Source organism: Somniosus microcephalus, chromosome 1 (assembly GCF_052327205.1).
Source record: "Somniosus microcephalus isolate GS21.2 chromosome 1, FLI_Smic_1.0, whole genome shotgun sequence".
Classification (NCBI taxonomy): Eukaryota; Metazoa; Chordata; class Chondrichthyes; order Squaliformes; family Somniosidae; genus Somniosus; species Somniosus microcephalus.
In genome coordinates, this window is record NC_140987.1 from 143,210,902 (window position 1) to 143,225,223 (window position 14,322).

Here is a 14,322-nt window from a genome sequence, read left to right on the forward strand (position 1 = left end):
CGGACAAAGTCAACATGGATTTACAAAAGGTAAATCATGCTTGACTAATCTACTGGAATTTTTTGAGGATGTAACAGGTAAAATAGATAAGGGAGAACCAGTGGATGTGATGTATTTAGACTTTCAGAAGGCTTTCGATAAGGTCCCACATAAGAGATTAGCGTGCAAAATTAAGGCACATGGGATTGGGGGCAAGGTATTGACTTGGATAGAGAACTGGTTGGTGGACAGAAAGCAAAGAGTTGGAATAAACGGGTCGTTTTCCGAGTGGCAGGCAGTGGCTAGTGGGGTACCGCAAGGATCGGTCCTAGGACCCCAGCTGTTCACAATATATATTAATGATCTGGACGAGGGAATTGGATGTAATATCTCCAAATTTGCAGATGACACAAAGCTGGGTGGGAGGGTAAGCTGTGAGGAGGATGTCGAGAAACTCCAGTACGATTTGGACAGATTGGGTGATTGGGCAGAAACATGGCAAATGCACTATAATGTGGATAAATGTGAGGTTATCCACTTTGGTGGCAAAAACAGGAAGGCAGATTATTATTTGAATGGCAATAGATTGGGAGAAGGGGACGTGCAAAGAGACCTGGGTGTTCTTGTGCACCAGTCGCTGAAGGTAAACATGCAGGTGCAGCAGGCGGTTAAGAAGGCAAATGGTGTGTTGGCCTTCGTAGCAAGAGGGCTCGAGTACAGGAACAAGGATGTCTTGCTACAGTTGTACAGGGCCTTGGTGAGACCGCACCTTGAGTATTGTGTGCAGTTTTGGTCACCTTACCTGAGGAAGGATGTTCTTGCCTTGGAAGGAGTGCAGCGAAGATTCACCAGGCTGATACCTGGGATGGCAGGAATGACGTATGAGGAGAGATTGTGTCGATTGGGCTTATACTCACTGGAGTTTAGAAGATTGAGAGGGGATCTCATCGAAACCTATAAAATTCTGTCAGGCCTGGACAGACTAGATGCAGGAAGGATGTTTATGATGGCCGAGGAGTCCAGAACCAGGGGTCATAGTCTAAGGATAAGGGGTAAGCCATTTAGGACTGAAATGAGGAGGAATTTCTTCACCCAGAAAGTGGTGAACCTGTGGAATTCTCTGCCACAGAGGGCGGTGGAGGCCAGTTCATTAAATATATTCAAAAAGGAGTTGGATATATTTCTTAAGGCTAAAGGGATCAAGGGATATGGGGAGAAGGCAGGGACAGGGTACTGAATTTGGATGATCAGCCATGATCTCATTGAATGGCGGAGCAGGCTCGAAGGGCCGAATGGCCTACTCCTGCTCCTATCTTCTATGTTTCTATGTTAAGGGGTCTACAACTGTAGGCAGGCGGTCCTTTTAATCTGCAAAGTAGGATCCTATGACATACATAAGTGCCCAATTGTCATTTTGGGGGACAACTGGGCAGAGTGTGCGCTGTGCACTCTTTGCCCAGTTTTACTGGCAGTACAGCCGGTGAGGACTGAAAAAGGTAAGTTTAAAATAATGTGGGCTGCTGCGGCCTCATCTTTGCCAGCCCCCCACCCTGCCCCCTGTGATCGTGAACCCCCTGCCCCAAAACTTAACTTCTGTAGACCGTATTCTAGCGAGCTGCCCTGGCACACCCGTTTGGGATGGACAGCTCCATGGTTCTATTTAAATGAGGCCCAGGTCTCAAAACGGCTTTCTCCTCTTCGCTCCCAGCATGAGCGGATGGTTGGCACCCTCTGCCTGTCAGCCACCTGAAAATTTAAACCTAACCCAATGAATTAACTTCGTGCTGGAGATTTTGAGAATTTGGGTTCAAATTACAGAGGCTTTGGTGTTGTAATGATTAATGAAATTCATAATGTTTTTTAACAATAAATACCTGCCCCACCATGGTCTCCCAGCAAGGTCCTCTGGGTACAATTGCAGGATCTACATCTAATGGAGGACGTGCAGTTGAGTTCTCCAACCAGGTTCCATTATAAAGATTCTTCTCCCAGATAGTAATATTGTATCTAATAATCTTTTCCTCTTCAAGCTGAAATCAAAGAAGCAATGTGAAGAGATATAAACTGCTTTAGCCTTAAATGTTATTTTGTATGTGAAGACGTAATGAATAATTATTGCACTTTTCTTGCCTTGAGATTAATTTCATCTAATAAAGCGATAATAAATGTGTAGAGGTTACCAAGAAACAAAGCAAAAATGCGGCCCAGTTGCCATTGGAGTGCAATTCGTGGGTGGTAGTTCTCTAAAGGACTGATGATGTCAAATAACATTGGACAAAACATACCCAGCAGCGACATGACCATATTTACCTAATAAAAACCACATAAGATTAACATGAATTTGAATAACATCACAAAGTTTAATTAAATGAATACTATAGAGAAGCAACAATGTGACATTTCAATCTCTTTGAAGTGAAGCATAAGAGGCCACAACTATCAAGATGCTCAAAAAAGATCTTGTTTAATTAGATCTTTGTAAGTTTAGCTAAATTTAAAGGGGCACTGACTCCAGGAACAATTATTTGTGAACCATTTCATCATCTGAAAACTTAGATTATGTGCAGAGAAATCTGAATACATTATTTTTAATGCATTTATGAAGTCACTACACATAGCAACCAGAGTGATTCTTCCCCCAGAGTGGTGTGAAAATCCCCAAAAAGCATACAGGCCTTCTATTAATGATAAAGGCATTAGGGAGCAGATTTTCCTGTTAGCCACAGTGTCAGAGTAACTTTGCTGGGGCTGGACGTCCACCCGCCACATACCTGGTCGATTTCCTGCAGTCACGGTTGTTATAATAATTTCAGCAGGCTCCTTGTGCTGCTGCAGGGTTGCCCACCTTAGATGGGCAGAGGGAATTGTGGTGTCGCATGGCTGCAAGACCTGGCAAAAGGGCCAAATGTTTGAAATGGGAAATAAAACTATTTTTGAATCTCTTGCCTTGCCTAATGCAATTGATTGCACTCAGCAAGTTAACCCTTTAAAATTTAAATCCCTCTACGGCCCCATAACAACCGTAGGTTGGAGGAAGGCATGTCCTTACTCAAGCACAGCGTTACTATGGCATAAATGATGGGAAATACATTGTATGATATATTACATCATTTGATTCCCATTTTAACACTCTTACCCATATTTGGGCAGATATATTGTACCCCTGATGTTAGCTTCGCTGGGAAATCCTAGAAGTGGTGCCATGTAGTGGAGAGCAATGGAATGTCGCCTTCTCTGATTTTTCTTTCTCACCTACCCCAGATCAGCCCAAAATCAGACAGAATGGTAGAGGAAAATCTGCCCTACTATTTCCTAACAAAAATAAGTGACATGCTTAAAGTGCAGCAATGGACTATTCATAAGAACATAAGAAATAGGAGCAGGAGTTGGCCATTTGGCCCCTCGAGCCTGCTCCGCCATTCAATAAGATCATGGCTGATCTTCTACCTCATCTCCACTTTCCTGAACTATCCCCATATCCCTTGATTCCCTTAATATCCAAAAATCTATCGATCTCTGTCTTGATGGATTCCTTGAAGGCATATCTACATCAAAAAAGACAAAATTAAACATGAAAAGAATATCTGCACACAATGGGGGTCATTTTGACCTTGGACGATAGTGCAGAATGCTCAACCTCTCATTATGCATTTCTCCCAAATTGTTTTTCAATGGAAATGAAAATCAGGAGAGGTATATAACGGGCGACTGATCCGACTGTCGCACAAAGTCAAAATTACCCCCAATAACTTTTGTACATTGATAGTCTCGATTTCAACAGATTTAAAGAATAAACATCAGTTGTGTTTTGTAACATCTAAACAAAAACAAATGAGCCCTTAAAAGGTGATTATTCTGTTGAATATAATTCATTCTTGTCAGCCTAGCACAGACATGCACACTATCAATTCTCTGGGCCATATCCAGCCTACAATTGTGTTTGATCTTGTCTACATGATCTATCAATAGTATCCTAATTTTCACATATATTAAATGAGCTTGAATAATACACATCAAAAGTCAACCTTCGGGAATACAGAGCTAGAAATTCCAGTCTCTGATGCTGAACAATTCTGGCATCTATTCCGTGTATCTGCAGATGATGGGAATGCGCTCCAAACCAAATAATAAAAAAGGAATCAATCTGAAACTGGTTGATTCAAGTATATTTACAGAAAATATTTAAGTTTTTACTTAGTTCAGATTATGCAGCTTCAGATGGCCTTTTTTTAAAAGAAAATATGCTGCTCCATATGATTATACTGATACTTGTCTAACTTGCTCATGTGCCACATTGTCAATCCTTCTGTATATGTGCAATGCTAGATTGGCAACTGTCACAATGATGTGCTTCCACATCTTGTTCCAAGTTCCCTACAATACCATTTAAAACTTTTTTCTACTGTTATTTATGTATGTATATGGTCTATGCAGCAATCCAACAGCTATCTGTTCATTCAATCTTCTCACTTATAGAGGAGCTATAATTGTCCATGTTATCTATTTCCCTTGTAAATTTATTTCGCAAATCTTACCCAATTCTTTCCCTCACATCTACCCCTCCAGCAAAACATTTATATGCTCTTTCCACTCCAGAAAAGACCAAGGCAAAATTTCGATGCTTTGATCAAGAGTAAGCCTGGCAGATCTATCTGTGGGTGTCTGAATTTGGGACTTAGCCTGGAACTGCCGATTTTACCCTAAATTCCACTGGAAGTGAGGGAAGGTGTACTTTCATTCTTTGAAATGATCCTGAGTTTATATCCCTGTATGTCACACAATCTCAAGTTATGTAAGAAAGACTTGAATTTATATAGTGCCTTTCATGACATAAGGATGTCCCAATGTGCCTTACAGCCAATTAAGTACTTTTGAAGTGTAGTCACTGTTGTAATGTAGGAAACGCACCAACCAATGCTTCTACCCTAGCTAAGGTGCAGTTATGCAAATGATGGGTTTAGGCCAGGATGACATCATGGCCAGGATTCTCCTACACAATCCCATGCAAAATAGGGTGGAATTGTGGAAGAAAATGACGGAAAATGCAAGCGGTGAAGTTTACTGCTGACCCACCACCCAACCTGTATTTCCCATTGCCTGGCCCTGCTGGGAACACTGATGGCCTCCCCATCCCTTATGGTGTAGGTGGGAGGGCGGGGAGTAAGACACAGATACCCAGAGCATCTCCGTTCCGTCCACCGCTTACTGCTGCTTCCCAGGGCCATCATAAGGAAGGTGGCTGTCGACCCAAAGAAGCATCAGTAATGGCCCTGAGGTTTCTTCCTGGAGGGCCTTGAAGTGGCCTACCCTCCCCTCAGGCAGGCCCCCAATATGTATCTTGGCCTAGACATAAGGTTCAGCTGATCTGATCTTCAGGGTGCTTCTGCCCCTGTCGTCAGCTCTTCTAATGTTGGTACAATACTGTTGATATTTCCCTCTTCACCCTGGTGGGCTCCCTCCTGGCAGAGCAGGAACAGGAGCATGAGCAGCAGGCACCCTGGGAAGCCAGGCTCATAAGGCAGCATTGCAGGAGATCTATTACCTTTTACAGATACCCATCCACCAGGGTGCATTGCCCCAGAAGATTATTGCTCCATATATCCATGCAGTTGTATGTCAGAAGGCTTATATATTCTATGGGATGTGTGCAGAGGTTCTTGGAGCTGTCACCTGCTCCAGGATTATCTGCATTGTAGAGAAGCCCTCTTTGAAAGTGTCACAAGTGATAGCATTGGACCTTACCACCATCCATGCCATCGGAGAGTTTTTGCAAAGTATTATGGTTCAGATGCTCTGCATCTATTTGTCCTTTCATGGCTATAAACCTTTTTGATTACTTTTTGCACCTGTGCACGAGCTTTTAGTGATTAGTGTGCATGGACTCCTAAATCCCTTTGTTCCTCCACAGCTCATACACTTTCACCACTAAGAAAATATTCTGATTCGTCTTTCTTGGATCCAAAGTGGATGACCTTACACTTCCTCATATTGAACTGCATCTGCCATAGTTTTGCCCACTCACTTAGACTGTCTATGTCCTTTTCTAGCTTCCTGCTCCAATCTACACAATTTACTGCACATTCTAACTTAGTGTAATCTGCTAATTTATATATACTGTACAACTCTCTATTCCTTCATCTATATGCTTAATATACATGGCGAAAAGCTGAGGCCCAGTACAGATCCATGGGGAACACCATTTGTCACATCCACCAATCAGATAACTTTTATTCTTGCTCTCGGTCTCCTACCTCCCAATAAATTATCAACCCATGTCACAAGGTTATCACCAATTCAGTGCACTTTCATTTTTGCTAATAATCTCTTAATCTAGTATTTCAGAAAATGTGTTAACAAATGTCAACATTTGGCTTTGTCATTTAAATAGGGGGGAAATCCTCTGGCTTTATAAGAACATAAGAACATAAGAAATAGGAGCAGGAGTAGGCCAATCGGCCCCTCGAGCCTGCTCCGCCATTCAATAAGATCATGGCTGATCTGATCCTAACCGCCAATCCACTATCACAGAACCATCTCCTGAATCTAACAGAATTAGACACACAAAATAGGAGCAGGATCAGGCTACACGGCCCCTGGGCCCGCTCCGCTACCCACAGGGCCATGACCGATCCGAACCTAGACTCATGTCCAAATTCCTGCCCGCTCCCCGTAACCCTTAATTCCCTTTACTTCTAGGAAACTGTCTATTTCTGTTTTAAATTTATGTAATGATGTAGCTTCTACAGCTTTTTGGGGCAGCATATTCCATGGACCTACCACCCTCTGAGTGAAGTAGTTCCTCCTCATCTCAGTTTTGAAAGAGCAGCCCCTTATTCTAAGACTATGCTCCCTAGTTCTAGTTTCACCCATCATCAGGAACATCTTCCCCGCATCCACCCGATCCAACCCCTTCACAATCTTATATGTTTCAATAAGATCGCCTCTCATTCTTCTGAACTCCAATGAGTAGAGTCCCAATCTACTCAACCTCTCCTCATATGTCCATCCCCTCATCCCTGGGATTAACCGAGTGAACCTTCTTTGTACTGACTCGAGAGCAAGTATGTCCTTTCTTAAGTATGGACACCAAAACTGTACGCAGTATTCCAGGTGCGGTCTCACCAATACCTTGTACAACTGAAGCAATACCTCCCTATTTTTATATTCTATCCCCCTAGCAATGAAAGCCAACATTCCATTGGCCTTCTTAATCACTTGCTGCACCTGCATACTAACCTTTTGAGTTTCGTGCACCAGGACCCCCAGATCCCTTTGTACTTCAGTACTTTCCAGTTTCTTGCCATTAAGATAATAACTTACTCTACGATTTTTCCTGCCAAAGTGCATAACCTCACACTTTCCAGTATTGTATTCCATCTGCCAAATCTCTGCCCACTTACTTAGCCTGTCTATGTCCCCTTGCAGGTTTTTTATGTCCTCCTCACTCACTACTTTCCCTCCCATCTTAGTATCATCTGCAAACTTTGATATGTTACACTCGGTCCCCTCCTCCAAATTGTTAATATAGATTGTAAAGAGTTGGGGACCCAGCACTGACCCCTGCGGAACACCACTAGTTACTGATTGCCAGTCTGAGAATGAACCATCTATCCCAAGTCTCTGCCTTCTGTTAGATAGCCAATCCTCTATCCATGCCAGAATATTACCCCCAATCCCGTGATTTTTTATCTTAACCAATAATCTTTTGTGTGGCACCTTGTCAAATGCCTTTTGGAAGTCTAAATACACTACGTCCACTGGTTCCCCTTTATCCACCCTATATGTTACTTCCTCAAAGAACTCCAGCAAATTTGTCAAACATGACTTCCCCTTCAGAAAACTTTGTCTTCTGTAATTTGTCAAAATAAGTATTTATTATATTTTTGTTTAGTTATTTATTTATAAATTCAAACAGGTGACAGGCATCCTGGAAACAAAAATGGGAGTCATGCATCTAAATTAGAATTGGGCAAAATCTAGGTTTTTGCAAATCAAATGGTTCAATTTAATTCAGAGTTCATGAGTGACAAATTGTCCCAGTTAAAATAATGAAAATGCATGTTTCAAACTACAGTTAAATTTATGTTACTGATTCAATATGCCAATCTGTTCCCACAGTTGTGGAAACTACTCCGTGCACTAACTTCATTTCTTTCCCACCATCCATAGTCATCCAGTCCTTGCTGTGCAAACTTCTGGGACCTTCTAACGACAAAGAATATCAGGTAGCCACTTCCAGCCAGAGTGAGGAGCACCAAGAAGTTGGCAAGAACCCGTAAGAATCTGGTTAAATGGATATTTCCTTCTTTACGATTCTCTTGTTCTTCAAGAATGGATTCCTGTATTCAAATTAATTTGTTTTAAAGTCACATGTGAATGTCTAATAAAATATCCATCTACAAGGCAAACAATTTATGTCATGCAAATCTTGGATGAATATGTTGCTTTAGCTACATATTTAGGTTCAATGATCCATCAGAGTGACACAGAATGTGAACATTCCAGGCATTTTTCCATAATTTTGAAAAAGATCTGTGCCTTATCAATAGATAACTCAGTCTGTGGAGCCAGCCTGGTATCCTGCATGGGCCAAGCATCACATAAAGCATAATAAATTACTTTGCGACATGTTAGGTCTGCAGATTATCTGGTGGGGATTTTTTGTTATTGCATTTTGTATTAGTAATAATAATGAACAAATCATACAAGAAAAAGCTTTGTTTATTATTTATGAAAAAGTGGATGAATAAACGAATAATCAACCTGAGGTTGTTCTTGCTGTTAGTTAAACTCAAACCAATATCTGTACTGAATACTATTAGCAGTATGTGATAGATACTGATCTTAAAAACAAATGTGGAAAATATGATAGGAATATACGAACAGGAGTAGGCCATTCAGCCCCTTGAGCCTGATCCACCATTCAGTTCAATCATCGCTGATCTGTATCTTAACTCTATCTACCCACTTTGTTTCCGTAACCCTTAATACTCTTGTCTAAAGAAAACCTACCAATCTCAGTTTTGAAATTTTCAATTGCCCTAACCTCAACAGCTTCCAGGGGGAGAGAGTTCCAGATTTTCAGTATCATTTGTGTGAAGAAGTGCCTCCTGATGTCACCCTTGAACTGCCTATCTTTAATTTTATGGTTATGCAAACTTGTTCTGGACTCCCCCCACCAGAGGAAATAGTTTTTCTCTATCTACCCTATCAAATCCGTTAATCAAACCATAATCTTCTATACTCATGTGAATACAAGCCTAGTCTATGTAACCTGTTCTCATAGAAACATAGAAAAATAGGAGCAGGAGCAGGTCATTCGGCCCTTCGAGTCTGTTCCGCCATTCAATATGATCATGGCTGATTCTTTATTTCAATACCATATTCCTGCTCTCTCCCCATACCCCTTGATGCCTTTTGTGTCTAGAAATCTATCTATCTCCTTCTTAAATATATTCAATGACTTGGCCTCCACAGCCTTCTGTGGTAGAGAATTCCACAGATTCACCACCCTCTGAGTGAAGACATTTCTCCTCATCTCAGTCCTAAATGTCCTACCCCGTATCCTAAGACTGTGACCCCTTGTTCTAGGCCCCCCAGCCAGGAGAAACATCTTCCCTGCATCCAGTCTGTCTAGCCTTGGCAGAATTTTATACGTTTCAATGAGATCCCCTCTCATTCTTCTAAACTCCAGTGAATACAGGCCTAATTTAACCCTTTTAGCCCTGGTATCATACTAGCATTGAAAAAGATGTCATACACAAACTGAAATTTGATAATTTTGCTGTGGATAGTATAACATGAAAATCATTAGTTACTTACTCTAGCTACATCCTATGGGATCGTAATATGAAAATACAATTAGAAATAGTTCTGGTCAATAGGTAGAGAGTAATGATAAGTGGAACATGCTGGGAACAGAAGTTCAACAAGGTCTGTCCAGGGTTTCTTTTTGTCTCTACTATTTATAAATGATATGGAGGAAGGCACTTTTAGAAGCATTGGGGGAGAAATCGGTCATCATTGCACCCGTTTTCCAGATGAAAATTGGGGGCAAAAATGACCAATTTTGTTGGGCTATGGCCTGCGCCCAAATGATGCTTTAAAAACATCCAACACCATATTGGCCTTGGATGATTTTTGGGCATCCAAGATGGCCACATAAAGCAGCATTAGGCTCCTTGCATATACTAATTAGGGGCCTAGCCCCTGTTTTGGGACCCCTCAGGGAAAGTAGGCTGCCCTGAATGGAGCAGGCATAAGTACTGCTCTACTCAGGTTTATCTGGTTGCCACTCAAAAGATAAGTTTACATTTTTTAAATCCATGTGAAGCCAGGAGGAACAAGACTGCTCCTCCCATTCCACGATGTGGAGATGCCGGTGTTGGACTGGGGTGGACAAATGTGAGAAGTCACACAACACCAGGTTATAGTCCAACAGCTTTATTTGAAATCACAAGCTTTCGGAGCGCTGCTCCTTCGCCAGGTGAAGTGAAGAGATGCATATAGGCACAGCATATATATGCTGTGCCTATATGCATCTCTTCACTTTACCTGACGAAGGAGCAGCGCTCCGAAAGCTTGTGATTTCAAATAATTCCATTCCACAGCACTCTTAATGGCCACTGATGGCTTCAATTGGCCCAGCCCTTGCTGTCCTCCCCCCACCTTATTTACCTGAAGGCTGCTGACCGTAATTTATTGAAATGAGTCCCGAGGCCCAATTCTGGGCTGGCCTCGGGCCATCCAGCTCTGATGCGTGCTGCATGCAAGCCTAGAAAAATTTCCATCCCATAAAGTTTTGTAAGATTGATAACATTCAAAGACATCTGGGTGAATTAAGTGTCCAAACTATGGAATATCAGATAGCTTTTAATGTAAATAAGTTTACAATAACACAAATTACAGCAGGAAGCATGAAAACAGCAATGAATGGGTATTAATTAGCGAAAGAGGAAAAAGAAAAGGATGTAGTAGTGCTCTGTAAGAATTTTCTGAAAGTATTCAATCAATCTGAGACCAGTCATCAACAATATTAATTAATAACCAGGATGCATCTTAAGGAGTTTTGATTATGTTCATTTTAAACCCATATAACTTGTTACGGTGACATTTACAACATTATATGTAATATGTATGCAGCAAAAGGACATTGATGCATTGAACAGCATTCAGAGAAGAATGACAATGATAATTGCATGATTTTGAACTTTTAAGTAGTCGAGTTGTTAAGTTGTGCAGAGCTGAGTTTGCTGTGACTGAAAGAAAGCAAAGTGAAAGGGGACATGATACAATCTTTAAAATGAGGTGAGGTTTGGAGAATATAGAGCTTCTGGGATTATAAATGAATCATTAGTAGAATGCAACTGGTTAGAGCTGAATTATGTGGGCTTAGGTTATATATTGGAATTTTAATCATTTACCTTTGATGGTGGGAAGCAATTTCACAGAGCTACAAAACCTTATTGGAGGTTATACCTGCTCAAGGGCAGCTAGGGATGGGCAATAAATGCTGGCCTTGCCAGCGACGCCCACATCCCATGAACGAATAATTTAAAAAGTCAGAAATTCTGCTTTTGGCACTATTGGTAAAGGGAAAACTAAAAGATGTAAAGTGATTAAACCAGGAGAGAGAAATAAGAAACATGTGAGTAAAACATTAGAGCTGAAGGACAGGCTAGGGCGTGTGGCCCAAATAAGCGTTCTTTATACAAATGCACGGAGTATAAGGAATAAATTGAATAAACTGCAGGTGCGAATTCAAACTGGAGGGTATGACATTGTAGTCATTACTGAGACATGGGGCTCGATTTTATTTCCTGAGGCGGGTTGGAGTCGGGTTGTGTGGTGGGCGGGTTCGGGAGTTGCTTCCGCCGGGATCGGCTGCAGATGTCTGATTTTTATTCAACGAGCTTATTAATTTCATGGAGGCACGCTGGCCGGTCCAAGGAGTGGGATCAGGTCAGCTGGCCGCCTCTGACGACATCATAATAGCAGCTGCTTGTAAAGCTGCCATCCAGCCTAAGCGGTTTCCTGGACTTAATTTCAATGCTATGACTTCTTCCAGAGGCAAGGAAGCTCCTCGTTTTAATGATGAGTCCCTCCAAGTTCTTGTAGATGCTTTCAGAGGGCGCAGAGAGATTCTCTTCCCTCCTGATGGCCGGAGGAAGCCTCCTCAGCAAACCAAGGCAGCCTGGCTGCGCATTGCTCAGGAGGTGAGCGCAAGGTCCATTTATGCACGCTCATGGATCCAGTGCCGAAAAAGGCTTAATGATCATGTGCGAACATCAAAAGTGAGTATCCCATCTCACTTGCCTTCACTCTGCTTCCCTTCTCTTCTAATCATCAGCACTCTGCGTTGTAAGCCTCCTCCTTCACATCCCACCTTATTCTTACTTCCCTTGCACCCTTTCCTATCCATCTCTGTCTCTGCACTGAATCATTTCAGCATCCTGCCTATGCATCCCTTAGACTCGCTCTCACTGTCATGCAGTGACAACAACTAACAATGCACAGGGAGCTACCTTCATCTTGGCACCTTACCTCATCTTCGTCTCCCTCAAAGCTTCTATGGTAGGGATTAATCTCACTCACTCCATCACTGCGGCTAAAACACTGCTTGTGTCCCTCCTTGCAGGAAAAGATAGCACACAATAAGGGAGAGAGCAATGACTGGAGGAGGAACAGCTTCCCATGCAACATTGACCAGTGCTGAGGAGGCTACTACCAAGATTGTTGGAGGTGGCGAGGACCTGGAAGTGGGCGATGGAGAGACGGGCACACTAGCGGAAGCTGGTGACATACTGGAGTATCATCCCTCTCAGAAAGCAATGCCATATGATGTTCATAGAGAATCACATTGTATCATCTGCTCAAAAGGATGTGTCCACTACATCAACATCAGATGTCTAAATCATGCCTTTACTCTCCCACAGGACCATCGAGCGCCCCCCTCCCCACGACCCAGGACGAAGAGCCAGACGTCTCCTCAGAAGAACCTGCAGCCTCTGAGGGACCCATGTCACCAGGACTCAGCGTACCCAGCACCAGCGCAGCAACACACATTTCGGTGGGGCCCTCGTGAGTTAGAGTAGTGTTACCACCTGGTCTATCACAGCGTACAAGTGAGAATCAGCAGATGGTGGAGACAGCGACAGCAGTGGAGAGTCCTCCTCAGAGATCGCAGGACTCTCCTGGCTCTGCTGAGCTGCATGCAGATGCTGTGCCTCTCGGGCCATCCAGAAAAAGAGCGGTTTGTGAAATACAGGAACAAGTGCTGGTGGCTCTGGAAGGGTTTGCCTCCAGGGTTAGTGCGAGTGTGGAGAAAATGGAGGAGTCCATCTCTAACATCAGCACTGCCGTGGTGGAGGCAATGGCACATGAACGCACCACCATGGATAGAATGGCAACCTCCGTGGAAAGGCTGGCTACCTCAGTAGAAAGGATGGCTACGGCCATGGAGGAAATAAGTCACCAGATCAGGAAAACATGGTGACTGTTTAGAATAAAATGTCATCTCTGGAGGAGCGATGGGCAGCTATTGAGCAGAGAGACCAGAGCTGCATGGACGTCCTTTTGAGGAGGACTGCCAGTGCAGATACAGGTCCTCATGGGCCCCCTGAAGTGCAGCAAGGTGCTCTCCAGCCACTTGCCAGCACTGAGGTGCATCTGACCCATGAGAGGGGTGTTGTTGGCAGGACAGAAGGAAGTGTGGGCTCCTCTAAAAGCGCTCCCACGACCATGCCACTGCGGAGCCCTCGGTCAGAGACCCACCTTGCAGAGACAACTGAGATGGCCATTTCAGCCCCTGCACAGCTGCAGGAAGAGCAGACTGTTGAAGAGCCCTCCCAGGCTCCTAAACCCAGAGACGTCTAAGCAGGCGCAGCATCCTAGTCAGCAAGATGCCTCTACATCTGATGAAGCCACAGGGGAAGCACCACGTAGAAGCACGCGTAAGAGAAAGATTAAGCATCTATAGTCACAAGGGGAGTCACTTGGGTGATGTTTCTTTTTTTTCTGACTCTTGCTGGTTTATTATCCTTTTGTCATGTGTTGAAGATAAATTATGTCAAACAGTTGATTGTGTGGCCTATGTGTTATGGGAAATGGCAAAAACACATTAAGGGCTCAGGGCGACTTGCTTTTGTAATGCTGATGGTAAAAGTAAAAGGAAATAACAGGGTATAGCAGAGATGATGTATGACATTGGACAAGTGTCACCTGCAATTACAGAGCCATATGATGGCCACCTATGGTCAAAGAGTAAGCTTATGGTAGTGTGGCATGGCAGTGTGCATACCCTGGTTGACGGGCAGCAGTGAACTGGAGGGATGCTGCATTGGT

General features: G+C 43.1%; 1 protein-coding gene across 1 annotated transcript in view; it reads right to left on the minus strand.

Annotated features, from left to right (window-relative positions):
* Window positions 1-14,322, minus strand: part of tmc1 (transmembrane channel-like 1) — a 198,277-nt gene that overhangs the window by 23,662 nt on the left and 160,293 nt on the right. Inside the window, exons 11-13 of the mRNA XM_085964613.1 lie at window positions 8,124-8,318; window positions 2,110-2,289; window positions 1,854-2,009 (exon numbers count right to left, since the gene is read on the minus strand). Of these exons, the coding sequence (XP_085820739.1) occupies window positions 1,854-2,009; window positions 2,110-2,289; window positions 8,124-8,318 (531 nt within the window). The remainder of the gene's footprint in view (window positions 1-1,853; window positions 2,010-2,109; window positions 2,290-8,123; window positions 8,319-14,322) is intronic.